Source organism: Sphaerodactylus townsendi, linkage group LG03 (assembly GCF_021028975.2).
Source record: "Sphaerodactylus townsendi isolate TG3544 linkage group LG03, MPM_Stown_v2.3, whole genome shotgun sequence".
In the NCBI taxonomy this organism is placed as follows: domain Eukaryota; kingdom Metazoa; phylum Chordata; class Lepidosauria; order Squamata; family Sphaerodactylidae; genus Sphaerodactylus; species Sphaerodactylus townsendi.
In genome coordinates this window covers 1133435-1145997 of record NC_059427.1, presented here as the reverse complement: position 1 = coordinate 1145997, position 12563 = coordinate 1133435, and the positions used below count along the sequence as shown (strand labels likewise).

Sequence of the window (12563 nt, the reverse complement as noted above, 5' to 3'; positions counted from 1 at the left end):
AGCCAGGTCTGGGGCCGGGAAGGAGAGCTCCCGCCTCCAGCCCCCCCCCCCCCGCTAATCCTCTTTTCTCCCCAGCCCGCTCTGATACCCCACGCCTCTTTCCAAGCACACCCTAATAAGCCCTTCGGCAAACACTTCCATTAGTGCAGCTGCACAAGTGGAGTCTCCGTCAGCCCCGCAGCTGAGCAAGCGAAGAGGACTCAGGGGAATCTCGCACACAACCTCAACACTTTGTGGCCCGGGAGCAAAAAGCTGGGTCTCCCCAACCCCCCCCCCCGCCCCTGAAGTCAGAATGGGGCCCATGCAATCTGAGCTCCCTTGGCACCCTATGCGTGGTTTAGTGGCTATGATGTGCACTCTCATCTGGTGAACTTGGCTTGTTTCCCCATTCCTCCACATGAAGCCGGGTTGGTGACTTCTGGGCTATCCCCCAGTTCTCCCAGAACTCTCTCAGGCCCGCCTACATTTGCTGTGGACAGAAGAAGGGAAAAGGAGCTTATGAGCCACTTTGAGACTCCTTACAGGAGAGAAAGGCGGCGTATAAATCCAAACCCTCCTTCTTCTAGCGATGCCTATGAAGAAACCGGGGGCTTATGGGGAGACCGGGCCAAAGGTCCCCTGGCATTCCCTGGGGCCTCCTCCCACCTGTTGGCTATCCCTCAATGACCCTGCTTGCCTTCCCAGATCTGGCATGGAGGGGTTTCAGTCTGGGCCCCCCTCCTGAGTCAGGGCAAGGGGAGCAGATCCCGCTCTCCTACTTCCTTCCAAGATCTCTCGTTGTCTCTGGCGAGACCAGCAGCTTCTCATGGGCAGATTGATGGCGAGGGGGGGGGAGTCGGGGGGGAGAGCACAATTTCCACTGGAAGGCAGCCACGAAAAACAGGACGGGCTCCTTGATTTGTACTGGGAAAGAGGTTAGAGAGTTGGGAGCAGAAACGACCAGTCCACGGCTACACTGACCCCCAAAGCCCACAAGAGCCACGCTGGGGATCAAGCTTCTCCCAGTAACTTCCACTAAAAAGGGCGTGGCGTCCCCCCCCCCCCCAGACTCCCACAAAGCGGCTTCTGTCGAGGTTGCAAATGCTCATTTATTTAAAGTTCTACCATCAGTCAATCAAGGACATTCATCAATCACCACATCCGGATCAGCGATTCAAGGCGGGGGTGGAGGGCAGATCCCCCCCCCCCCGGGTGGCAACGGACATCCTGGCCAGGAGCTGATCTCTTCTGGCAACTTTCTTGGCAGCCCCCCAGCTGGGAGCCCAGGAGGCCGGCTTCTGCCACGAGTTCCAGCTGTGCCCACGGCCTCTCTTGGGGGGCTCCGGGAGTGTCAACTCAGGAGGGTGTGTGTGTGGGGGCTCCAGAAATGCACGTGTCAGATGAAAAGACCCCCTTCAGGGAAACCGAATGGGAAGAGAAGAGGAAGGCTTCAGAAGGTGCCCCCCACCCTCCTCTGGCCAATCAGAACCAAAGCCCTCCCCTCCCCTCGCCACACCTGTTACCTCCACGCTGGCTCCAGTGATGTACCTGCTCTCATCGGAGGCCAGGAAAGCACAGACATCGGCCACGTCTGGGAGGGGAGAGGGGTTCACAATGGAGGCCCCCCCTCCCAAACATTCTGCCTCCCCCCCCCCCCATCATGAAGTCAAGAATGCCCAGTGGCCTCAAACCCTTTCATCCCTCCTCCCTCCCCTGGGCATTCCCACCCACTGGGAGTCCAGCACCTGTTACGCCCCAGTGCCATAATGTGGGTGGGGTCTTTCCGCCCTCCGCCCCCCTATTGAGGTTGGAGTCTGCTTCTTTTGGATCCTGGCCAGCTCCAGGTGGAACAAGCCCCCCCCCCCCCGAACCCCGGTGCTCTCGGCTGCCTCACAAGGAGACCCAGGAACTGGGACTTCCAGCACAGAGGGGTGGTGGGGGTGAAGAAAGTGCTAGGAGAAGAATGGTGTGTTGGGGGGGGGTCACGTTGTGGGGGGAGGGGAAGGAAGCTGAGACACAGGAGACTTTCGGGCAGGCTCAACGCACTTGGCAAGGCCTACAAAGGCCACCCCTCCTTGACCCAAAGGGTCTGGTGACCAGCCCCCCCCCACTACTCAGATCAGGCAGCCTCCCCTGCCCCGCAAGGTCCCCCCCCCCCCCGCGGGTGTCTGACCTTCAGGCTCCCCCAGACGTCCCAGAGGCACCATTGCTGCAAACTGCAAAGAGAGGTAGGGAAATGAGGGGCGGGACTACAGATAATTGCGCTTTACCTGTTGCATTTTTGCTCTTCCTCCCAGGAACTCAGGGTGAACCGCATGGGTCCGCCACTTCAGCCTTACAACAACCCTGTGAGGTAGGTCAGGCAGAAAGAGAGTGCCCCCCCCCCCCCAGAGCTTCCTGGGAATTTGAACCCGGATACCACCCCCCCACCCCCAGGGCTCGTCAGATGCTAGAACTGCTCCACCACCCGGGCTCCACGCTGACCTGCTCCCCATCCCCACTATGTGTAAAACAGTTTTTGCCCCCCCCCCCAATATCTGAGAGATGGGGTGTTGGCTAGCCAACCCTCCCCCCTCCTTACTAACCTTGTCCAGCACTTTCTGGGGTACTTTATCGGTCATGGGGGAGCGGACGAAACCGGGGAGGACTGTGTTGCAGCGAATCCCGTACCTGCAGGGCGGCCAGAAAGAAGGTCACAGAAGCCAAGGTGGCTTTGGACACCCCCCCTGCAAGGTCAGCCACGAGATAGGGCAGCTCCCCCCCCCCATCAGTGCCTCCGGATGGGCCAGGAGTCTGCAATCTGTGTCTCTCCAGATGTTTGTGGACTACAATTCCCATCAGCTCCTGCCAGCATTCCTCCATTCCATCTTCAAAACAACTTTGCAGGGCTGGTTAAACCAAGAGAGGCCGACCACGCCATGAGCCTCCTGGTGGGGTTGACCCTCCCCTCCCCCGGGGCTCACCTGGCCAGCTCCTTGGCCGCTGTCTTGGTCAGAGCCTCCACCCCGGCCTTGGAGGCGGCGTAGTTCACCTGCCCCAGGTTCCCCACCTGGCCAGGGGGAAAGAGAAGAGTGTGTGGGGAGGGGGAGTCCCAGCTGGCCCCTGCCTGCGTAATGGGCTGGGGCAAGGATTGTGGGGCAGGATTATGGGGTGTCCTTGGCAGAGCTCAAGGGGGTGGGGGGCACGGCACCTTCCCCACGATGCTGCCCATGTTGATGATGGAGCCCCCGGGTGCTCCGCTTGCTACCAGTGCTTGGGCCACGGCCTGGGTCACCAAGAACGTCCCCTGCAGGAAAAGAAGAAGAGAGCCAGTCCCTCGAGCACCGCTCACCCCCCCACACACACACCGTGGTTGCACCCAGATGTGCCCCCCCCAGCCCCCCTACCTTGAGATTCACCCTGAGGACGGCATCAAAGGCCTCTTCCGTCTGCTTGAGGAGGAATTCGTCCGTGGTGATGCCGGCACAGTTTACGCAGATGGTGGCTGGGCGGGAGTAGTGGGTCTGGAAAAGTGAGAGGATGTGTGTGCGTGTGGTTTTTTTTTGGGGGGGGGGGGTTAGGAGCTTTGGGGACAGCCAAGCAAAAGGCCCAGAAACCCCCAAAGATCCGCACGGCCCACGCTTCCCCCGGAGCAGAGAGGTTTGGCCAGGAGGAAACCAAAGGGAAGGCCTGGGCCAGTTCTAGCAGCGGGTGCCTGACCCCATCTGACCCGCTACGAGGGCATTTTAGCCATGGTGTTGCAAGGCGGCAGCCCGTGGGCACCTCCCGTCAAAGGACCAGGCAGTAGCAGCTGAGGGGAAAGTTGCCCCCCCACCCCCGGCCTGCAGGACGGCGGCCAGTTCAAGTGAGAGTCTGAGTCACGCGGCACAAGACAGCCTGGGGCGCTCAGGAGCACGTATCCCAAACACTGGAGAACGGCCACCGTCTCCACCACGAACGGCGCAGGGGCCAGAGCAGGGGAGTCAAGCCGGGAAGGGGCGGCCAGTTCGTTCAGAGTGGGGGTTCAGAAGCCCCTCTCTCTTCAGATCCCAGAAGCCAAGCAGGGCTGGCGCTGGGGCGGGAGGCCACCAAGGAAGGCTCTGCAGAGGCGGCAAACCACCTCTGCTTCTCCCTGGCCTTGAAACCCCTCGGGGTGGCGAACCAACACCCCCACCCCCCACCACATGCTTAATTCGCTGTCAGGAGAGCTCCAGAAGAGCCCTGCTGGGCCAGGCCAAGGTGAATGTGGCCTCCCCCTGTCTAGCCGGGCTCCCCCTCTGCGGCAAAGACCCTCAGCCACAGGGATGCAGAGGTACACTGCTTCTGGACGTGGAGGCTTTCTTCAGGCCTCATGGCTTGGAGCGATGGGAATTGTGGCAAACAAAGCGCCGTCCATGTGACGTTAGGGGGAGGCGGGAGGTGGGCCTGGTGCTGGGGGGGGGGGGGGGCTGGCACTTCCGGAAGAGAGGGTTCAAATGTAAGAATGGGCAAATCAAGGGCTGCCAAGGCAAGATGGGGGGGGGGCACTCAAGTAACTGAACAACTGTTTGTTTACAAGCACTCTCTTAACAACCGGTTCTGCCGGAGTGGTGCGAACTTGCTGGACCCCCCCACTGGCAGGGGCCGCGACTCGGTCCGCGGGATCCGCATGTGATGGCCAGCAATGCCCCCCCACCCACCCCCCGGGAGAGCCGCAGCCCCGGCTCCAGGCGCCCCACGGGCCACGCGCAGCCCCGCGAGGGGAGGGCAGCCCACCTGGACGCGCCCCACGAGCCCCGCCACGCCCTCGGAGCAGCCCACGTCGACCCCCCAGGCCTGGTGGTCTCCTGCCGGCAGCCCCCGCAGGGTCTCGGCCGCGCCGGCCTCGTTGCAGTCGGCCACGGCCACCAGCGCCCCTTCCCGGGCCAGGCGAGCGCAGACGGCGCGGCCGATGCCGCTTCCGCCCCCTGCAAAGAGACGGGGGGGGGGGTCAGGTGGTGGTGGGGGGGCAGCTTCCCAGGCTTTCATTGTGACTGCGATCCAACAGGTGCAGCTTTGCCTTGCAACACCTCTCCACGGGCTCCCGCTGTCCGTGGACAGGAAATGCGCTCACCAGCAGGGAGACTTTCACTGCGACCCACGAGGTGGACATTCAACAGGTGCATCTCTCCCCCCCCCCCCCTTCCAATCACTTTGTAAGGGTGTCACCGATTGGCTTCCTGGCTCAGAAGTCCCGCTTGCTTTTTAGGGGTGGGGGGAGATTCCTCCGCCCCTAAAAATGGACCGGGAAAGCCCCCCCCTCCCCGTGCACCGCAGGGTCTCCCGGAGAGTAGGACGCCCTCCTCGATGCACGAAGCCCCTCCCCCAACTATTGCCGCCCCCGGCCTGGCAACGCCCCCCCCCCGCACCTGTGACCAGCGCCAAAGACCCCCGCAGGCGCAGAGAGGCAGCCATGGCTGGGGGAGGGGGGGAGAGAAAGGTCCTCCCCCGAAGGCGCAGCCGCAGAGACGACAGAGAAAAGCAAGCCTCGCTAGGCAGCCCTCTCTGTAGCCCAAGTCTTCCGGGGGGGGGCAAGGAACCGGGACTGCAGGGTCTTTAGCCTGTGTATCTCCCCCCCCCCCCATTATTACGCGCCTGCACCCCGCTGGGGATGCTCCCGGATGCACCGGGTGAATTTCTGCCTGCCGGGTGGCAGAAGCAACAATCCCATGGAAGGGGAGGATGCCTCAGAGGACCAGCAGGGGATGGGGGGGGGGGGGTATCCGACCTGGCGCACGTGGGTTGGGAGGGAGGGACGGGCCAGGGGTCACCCGAGGACACGGCAGGAGCCCCTCCCCGCCTCTCTGGCGCCCCCCGCCGGCCAGAAGAACAGACAACGAGGCCGAGCTTGGAAATCTGACTTTTAATTAGACGCAAGAATCGTGCTCCCCCACGACGGCCCCCCCCCCGCTACGCAAAATGCCCCCCCAATGACGCCCCTCAACCCTACAAAAATGCAAAATGCCGAGCTACAAAAGACGTCTACGCAACACACACACACACACTCCCGACCCCTGCCCACCACTGGCACTGCCTGCCTTCACGACTCTTTTTTTTGGGGGGGGGGGGAGACGTCGCCCTCTCACCACATCCACCGGACACACACCCCCCCTGGAGCTAACAAGCCACAGGAAGGAGGGGTCTCTGCCAAGGATTCTGGCACACCCCGTTGTCCAAAACCAGCAACTCAGTCTTGGGGAAACCCCCACCCCCCCCTTCTAGTAACCCCCACAAAGTCTGGAAACATGATTCCTCTCCCCCACCCCCATATTTCTTCCTTGTTTTGGTCCCTGGTAAATTCCCCCCCCCCCCCAAAATACTAGGTGGGGTAGAGAATCAAGGATTGCACACACCTCCCCCCCCTCCAAACAAAATTACAGACTGAATCCTGGTGTTTGGGGGAGTGCTGGCCTAGAGTCCCCCCCCATACCCCTCCCCTGCCCCCACAGGAAAAGGCCTCCCCAACCCGCCACTGCATCCACCTGGGACAGAAGAGCCAACTCTCTGGAGGGCCAGACTTGCCCCTGCAGGAAGAGGAACGGGGGCTCAGCGAAACTCCCGGCAGCGCCTGAATCCTCAGGCCAACAGGTAGAACGGAAGGGCGGAGACGGAGACAGGTGGGTCTGACTCTCTGCTCCTGGCAGGCTCAAGCAAAGCGGAGGTGGGTGGAGGGTGGGTGGGAGGGAGAAGGCCCCCTCCCCCAGTTCCTGGACCACGTCCGAAGGAGGAGTGGGCTCTCAGTCTCTTCTCTCCAGCAGGCACCTTCTGCTACTCGTACTGAGCGATGAACACCATCATGGCCACGCCGGCCACCAGCCCCAGCACCTCCAGCAGGGACTGGACGGGCCCGGACTCCTGCAGCAGCTCCGGGATCACGGAGACGGTGGCCACGTAGATGAAGCCCCCGGCCGTGAAGGGCAGGATCCAGGCGGTGGCCGCTTCCCCCACCCCCTCGGCCAGCAGCGAGCAGACGGTGCCCGCCAGAGCCCCCAAGGCCGTCACCAGCTGCAGCTTCATCGCCTGGGAGGGGAGGCAGAGAAAGGCAGCGTCAGGGGCGGCCAGGAAGGGAGTGCAGGCCTGGAGAGGGCCACGGAGGCCGCCTAGTCCAGCCCCCTGCCCAATACAGGATCAGCCTACAGCATGCCAGACTGCCGGGGGGGGGGGGGGGGGGGGCTCAGAACCTCTCTAGGCAGCCAATTCCACCACTGAACTCCCCCCCCTGAAAATCCCCCCCCCCCCCAATGCCCAGTCAGGGCCTTTCTTCCCATAACTGCAAATCCTACCTTCTGCTGCCAACAGGAATGGCTCCCTGCCCTCGTCTAAGCGACAGCCCTTCAAGAGAGCAATCATGTCCCCCCTCAACCTCCTCTTCTCCAGAAACTAAACATTCCCGAGTCCCTCCCCAGCCTCACCCCCCACACCCCCGTGGGGCTTGGGTCTCCTGGCCCCGGATCCCCCTCCTCCTCGCTCTCCTCTGCCCCTGCTCCATCCTGCCCACGTCCTTGTGGAAGTGAGGTCTCCAGAACTGCATACCATAAACACTCCTGACCAATGCAGTGTGCAGGGAGACCATGACACCTTGCAATTTGGATGTTATACCCCTGTTGACACAACCCAAGATCACATTAGCCTTTTTTGCTGCTGCATCACAACTGGCTGCTCATAGTGAACTTGCCTCAAGATCTTGTTCGCACACAGGTTACCCCAAAGCGTATCCCCCATCCAGTATGCCTGTTCCTAAATTTTGTTATCCAGATGTAGACCTCTGCACTTATGCTTGTTGAATTGCACCTTGTTCACCTCTGCCCACTTTTCAAGTGTGTTCACAGCTCCTTTAGTTCTACCTGCATCTTCTGGTCTGTTTGCTGCTGCTCCCAATTTGGTATCGCCTGCAAATTTAATGAGTAGCCCCTCCCCAGCCTCATCTGGATCACTTATAAAAATACTGAAAAGTACCAGGCCCAGACCCAAAGTTATAGACCCGGCACCCAAACCCCTCACAGGAGCAAGGAGGCTGCCATTACTGTGGGGGCATGGAGATAGGAAGAAAGCAGGATTTGGAAAGCACTCCTCAGAGGTTACGACCACAGAGACACCTGGGATGACAAGGAAGGCCAGCCCTCTCTGTAGCCAAAGTCTTCTGGGGTGGGTGGGCAATGTGGGCCTGTTAGGAACCAGTAGAGCTTTTGGGAAGTCAGACTGCGGGTCTCCTCAGTCCCCCCCCCCCCCAAGTCGAGCCCTATGGAACTCCACTGGACAAATGCCGTTGACAACTCCCCTTGGACTGCAGTTTGCCAACCACGAGAGCCGTTGGGTCCTACGGGAAGTGGCCGTGAGCTTCAGAAGGGGCAGAAAGAGAATGCTGAAAATGGCACCACTCTGCCCTCTGGGGAGTTCGCCCCTCCTCCCTTGACCTGACCTGCCTCACTGGACCCGGCCCCTGCTCAGCTGCGCCCTCCCCTCTCTGGGTCAAAGGGCAGTCAGGAAAGGCGGCTGGAATCCCCTGCTGCTCAGCTCCTCTGGTGCTTGGCGCTCTGGAGGGCACAGATGACCCCCTCCCTGGCCCTGCCCTCCTTGAAAGACTCCCCCCTCTGCGGTTGTCGACCTGCCGCAAGAAGAACTTCTCAGATGACCTGTGCCTACACTGAAAGTCCGGGAAGAGCAGGAGGCTCCACTGTAAAACAACAACAACAACCCTCTTAGGCAGGGTTGCAAAAGCTACCTTCCACTTGCTGCAGCCGGATTGCACCAGGATGGCAAAGTCGCCCACTTCGTGGGGCACCTCGTGCAGAAGCACAGTCAGGGTGGTGACGGCCCCCACGGTGCTGCCAGCCAGGAACGAGGCCCCCAACGCCAGCCCGTCCGTGAAGTTGTGGGCAAAGTCCGCTGCCAAGTTCAAGTACCCGGCAACGCGCATGGCTGGGAGGGGAGAGGAGAGCAGGACGGTCAGCGGGTGCAAAGGCACGCCCAGCCCCCCCGCCCAAGACCCCCCCCCCCCGCCCCGAATCCCTTACTGGACTCTGGGGGCTTCTCCTTCTGCTCCGGAGCCTTCCTCCTCGAGGCAGCTTTCTCGCCTGCTCCTCGGGGGGACTCTTTCTCCTCCTCATCATCGCTGCATTTGACCTTGGTGGCTGGGGATGGGCACACCAAAAATGGGATCAGATGAGGCCCGTGGGGCTTCCTGCCCTGAGCACGGGGCCTCCAGGCGGAAGTCCCACCTTCAGACTCTTCGGGAGGACACCGGAGGCACCAGCTGCACAGGACGGGTTGGCGGAGGGGGCAGACAAGAACCCTGCCCCCCCCGACCCTCCCATTCACCCCGGCCCTCCTCAACAGGGGTGTCAAACTCCAGATGCTGGCAGATGTCAGAGTTTAACACCCTTCTCCACAGGGTGTCAGGTATCAACCCCCCCTCTGTGCCCCCCCCCCAACCCCCTGCTGGCACCTTTTCGTTTGGCAAAGAGGTTCTGACGGCCAGACCGGGGTCTTTCGCTGGCAGACAGTGAGGAGGAGGCCTGGCACCTCCCGGGGCACGCAGCTCCACCTGCCACTCTTTAAGAAGCCTCTTTGCTTTCCCACAGGTCCCTCCCTCTCTACCCTGCTGTCGCCCACGGCCACTGTCCACCCTACGGGAGGAGGTTCTGGCCAGGGCCCAGGCTATCACCCACCATGGCTGTGCCCGTGGCTGCCTTTGACGTGCCTGACAAACTTTTCCACAACCAGGAATGCCACGATGCCCCCGAGGACCCAGAGCCCGACCGACATCATGTGGTGGTGCGAAGGATCTGGCCGGCAGAGAAAGGAAGGAAGCGCGTTACAGCTGGCAGGAAACAAAGTAAGGATCAGCACAAATGCCCTTCCTGCCATCCAACGACCTCCTCCCACGGCAGAGAGCCTTTCTGAAGTCCTCACCATCCTCATGACCACACGAAGCTCTCTGATCCATCAGGCCTTCCACCGGGCTGACCCGAGTCTAGCCTTTCTGGGCAAGCCCGCTCTGTAGCCCAGGAAGGCCCGCTCTAGCCACCTGCGATCCACTTTCACCTGCTCTCAGCTCCGCTGTCTAAGCCAGGCCCCACTTTTCACCCCTCTTCCTTTTTGGCCCAGCCAGTCTGCCTTCTCTCTGGCTCTTCTGTGAGTTTGGCAGAATCTCCAGACACCCCTGCCGCCCCGCCCCGCCCCCCCAATCCAGAACGGTGGTTTGGGTGGTAGGTTGGACTCCCTCCCCTAAGGAGGCTCAGGGAAGGCCTTGGCCTCTTGGCCCTGCTGCTGGACCTCTGGAAGCCCCACCTCCCACTGCCCTGCCTGATATGCTGCCCATCAGGTTCACCTCAGACCAATCGCTCTCTCAGCCCCTCTCTGAGCCCGGCCTATCTCACGGGGCTGTTGTGAAGATGGGCCATCTCAGAGGAAGGCGAGGATAAAACCAAGGAGGCAGCCTTACCCTGGTGAGAGTGTCCGTGGGCGGGGGGCTTCGCCTCCGCTCCGTGGGAGTGACCCCCTCCTTCTCCGGGATGCGAATGTGGCTCTGGGGGAGGCAGGGAAGGGAGCGGGTCAGGGAGGGTGGGGGAAAAGACCTCCCCCTCCCCACCCGGAAGCCCGTGGCTCACCCAGCGCGTGCGGGATGAGGTGCAGGAAGGCGTCCCCCAGCAGGCCCCCCGAGGCGAAGCTCAGCAGCAGCTTCAGGAGTGCCTGGTGCTGGGAAGAGTTGGACTCCACCGGGATGAGGAAGAGGATGCAGTAGGGGGCCGCGCTGATGAGCAGGGTGGCCCCGATCGCCTGTAAGGAGGGAGAGCCAACAGCACGGGGTGGGGGGAGGGTTGCGCCCACGGCAGCCAGTCGTTCCCTTTCCCCCGGGCTCTGAGTTTGAACCCCTCCTCAGGAGCTGGGAACGTCAGCAAACGGCCTCCTGCGACCTTCTGATTTGGACTTAAATTAAAAGCGGGAGGGGTGGAAATCTGCCATGGCTTCCATTGAGGCCAAGTTAGAAACTGCCTCTGCCAGCAGAGCCCTACAGACCCAGATGCTGGAAAGAAATGAAGGACACACCGAGGCTGGATAAACAGGGGGCCGACCAGGCCAAACCAAGAGAAGCAAGGCGGGGCAAGGAGAGGAGCAGCAGTGGCATAGTGGTTATGAGCAGCTGCACTCTAACCTGGAGGAACCGGGTTTGATGCCCTGCTCTGCCACTTAAGCTGTGGAGGTTTATCTGGGGAGCTGGATTAGCTTGTGCACGCCAACACACGCCAGGCCCACCCACCTCACAGGGTGTTTGTTGTGCGGGGGTGGGGAGGGGAAGGGAAAGGAGATTGTCAGCCCCTTTGAGTCTCCTTGCAGGAGAGAAAGGGGGGATATAAATCCAAATTCTTCCTCTTCTTCCTGCTGGGAAGGAATTCTTCCAGCCGCATGGGAGGATGTGCCAGGCCTGCTCTCTCCACAGAGCCACTGAGGAGCCCCGTCACCTGCCCAGACCCATTGAGGCAAGTACAGCCTGCACCAGTCTGCAGACGGTGCCCATACGCAATACCAGGCGCCCACGCCTCCCCCAGACACTCACGTAGGTCCACAGCTGCACCGGCTCCAGCCTCTCCCTCCTCACAGGTGGCTTCCCGAGGAGTGGTTTGGGCTGGCTGGGTCCACCAGCCCCGTGGGAGTGGCTGTGAGAATCGTCGTGGGAGTGGACATGGCTGTGCCCGTGGTGGGGATCCTCGTGAGCCGGCTCGTGAACGTGGCCGTGCCAGTGTCCATGATGGTGGTTTTCATGTCCATGGCTGTGCCCATGGTGAGGATCCTCGTGAACATGCGAGTGGCTGTGTCCATGATGGGGGTCTTCGTGTGCATGGCCATGCCAAATATCCTCGTGTTCATCATGAGCGTGGCTGTGGCCGTGGTGCATGTCTTCGTGAGAATGCCCGTGACCGTGGAAACCCTCGTGCGTGGAAACAGACCACGCCAGCATCGCACAGACGGTCATGAAGGTGCCTGCGTGGCAGAGCCCAGCTCCCCGCAGCCACCTGTGCACGGCCATGCTTCTTGGTCTGTCAGGAAAAAGGAGAGTCACTGCCCCAGAACACACCTGCCCAGCCCCACCCCTCTGACCCTGGAAGACCCACGCAGGGTCCCAACCCTTCTGGCCCTGCAAAAACCATCCCATCTCTCACGAGGAGGTCCCTGTTGACTCTTGTGCGGGTAATTTTGTTCCTTCTGGAATGCCTCCCCCCACCCCCACCCCAGCTAAGCAATCTGAGTGACGCCACTCTCCTCCGGCACTTGGCTGGACCGGGAAAGGAGGAGTCTCCCCTCAAGTCATCCAAGCCAAAATCCTTGCGATGTGCCGGACCAGTTCCCCTTCTGCACCCCCGCCCCCTCCCCAGGTCTATGACGTCCTGTGCTCCTCTCCTGCATCTCCTCAACCAGCCCAGCTCATGGCCGGATCACGTCCACTGTTCTCTCACAACCCTGCAAGGCTCAGTGGCATAGATTTGAGAGCCATGATCCAAAATGCGTGGTCAGCTCAGAGGGCCAAATGTTGGCCGGGTCCAAGCAGGAAGCAGCGCTCACAGGCTGGACGGGGCAGAGACCAGCGA

At 61.5% G+C, this 12563-nt stretch overlaps 4 protein-coding genes across 6 annotated transcripts in view; 1 reads left to right on the top strand and 3 right to left on the bottom strand.

The window, feature by feature from the left end:
• LOC125428777 (zinc finger protein OZF-like) overlaps positions 1-12563 on the bottom strand; it is a 798123-nt gene that overhangs the window by 99586 nt on the left and 685974 nt on the right. The gene's annotated exons all lie outside the window — the stretch shown is intronic.
• The window catches only part of LOC125428596 (zinc finger protein 345-like), a 320997-nt gene that overhangs the window by 269269 nt on the left and 39165 nt on the right, over positions 1-12563 (top strand). The gene's annotated exons all lie outside the window — the stretch shown is intronic.
• Positions 1071-5576, bottom strand: HSD17B8 (hydroxysteroid 17-beta dehydrogenase 8). 3 transcript variants are annotated; one of them, XM_048489519.1, is made up of 9 exons: positions 5346-5452; positions 4714-4904; positions 3366-3482; positions 3170-3265; positions 2943-3028; positions 2565-2649; positions 2153-2195; positions 1496-1570; positions 1071-1392 (listed from the first exon to the last, which is right to left on the bottom strand). In XM_048489519.1, the coding sequence occupies exons 1-9, from the start codon at positions 5389-5391 to the stop codon at positions 1376-1378; spliced, it is 756 nt and encodes a 251-aa protein (XP_048345476.1). In that variant the 5' UTR covers positions 5392-5452; the 3' UTR covers positions 1071-1375. The 3 variants fall into 3 exon arrangements, with proteins under 3 accessions (XP_048345476.1, XP_048345475.1, XP_048345477.1); XM_048489518.1 differs by lacking the exon at positions 5346-5452 and adding an exon at positions 5051-5294; XM_048489520.1 differs by lacking the exon at positions 4714-4904 and having other exon boundaries at positions 5346-5576.
• On the bottom strand, positions 6035-12041 carry SLC39A7 (solute carrier family 39 member 7). Its single transcript, XM_048489348.1, has 7 exons — positions 11534-12041; positions 10587-10755; positions 10421-10504; positions 9645-9761; positions 8991-9107; positions 8699-8895; positions 6035-6996 (listed from the first exon to the last, which is right to left on the bottom strand). Exons 1-7 carry the CDS (start codon positions 12002-12004, stop codon positions 6745-6747), a joined length of 1407 nt encoding a protein of 468 aa, XP_048345305.1. The 5' UTR covers positions 12005-12041; the 3' UTR covers positions 6035-6744.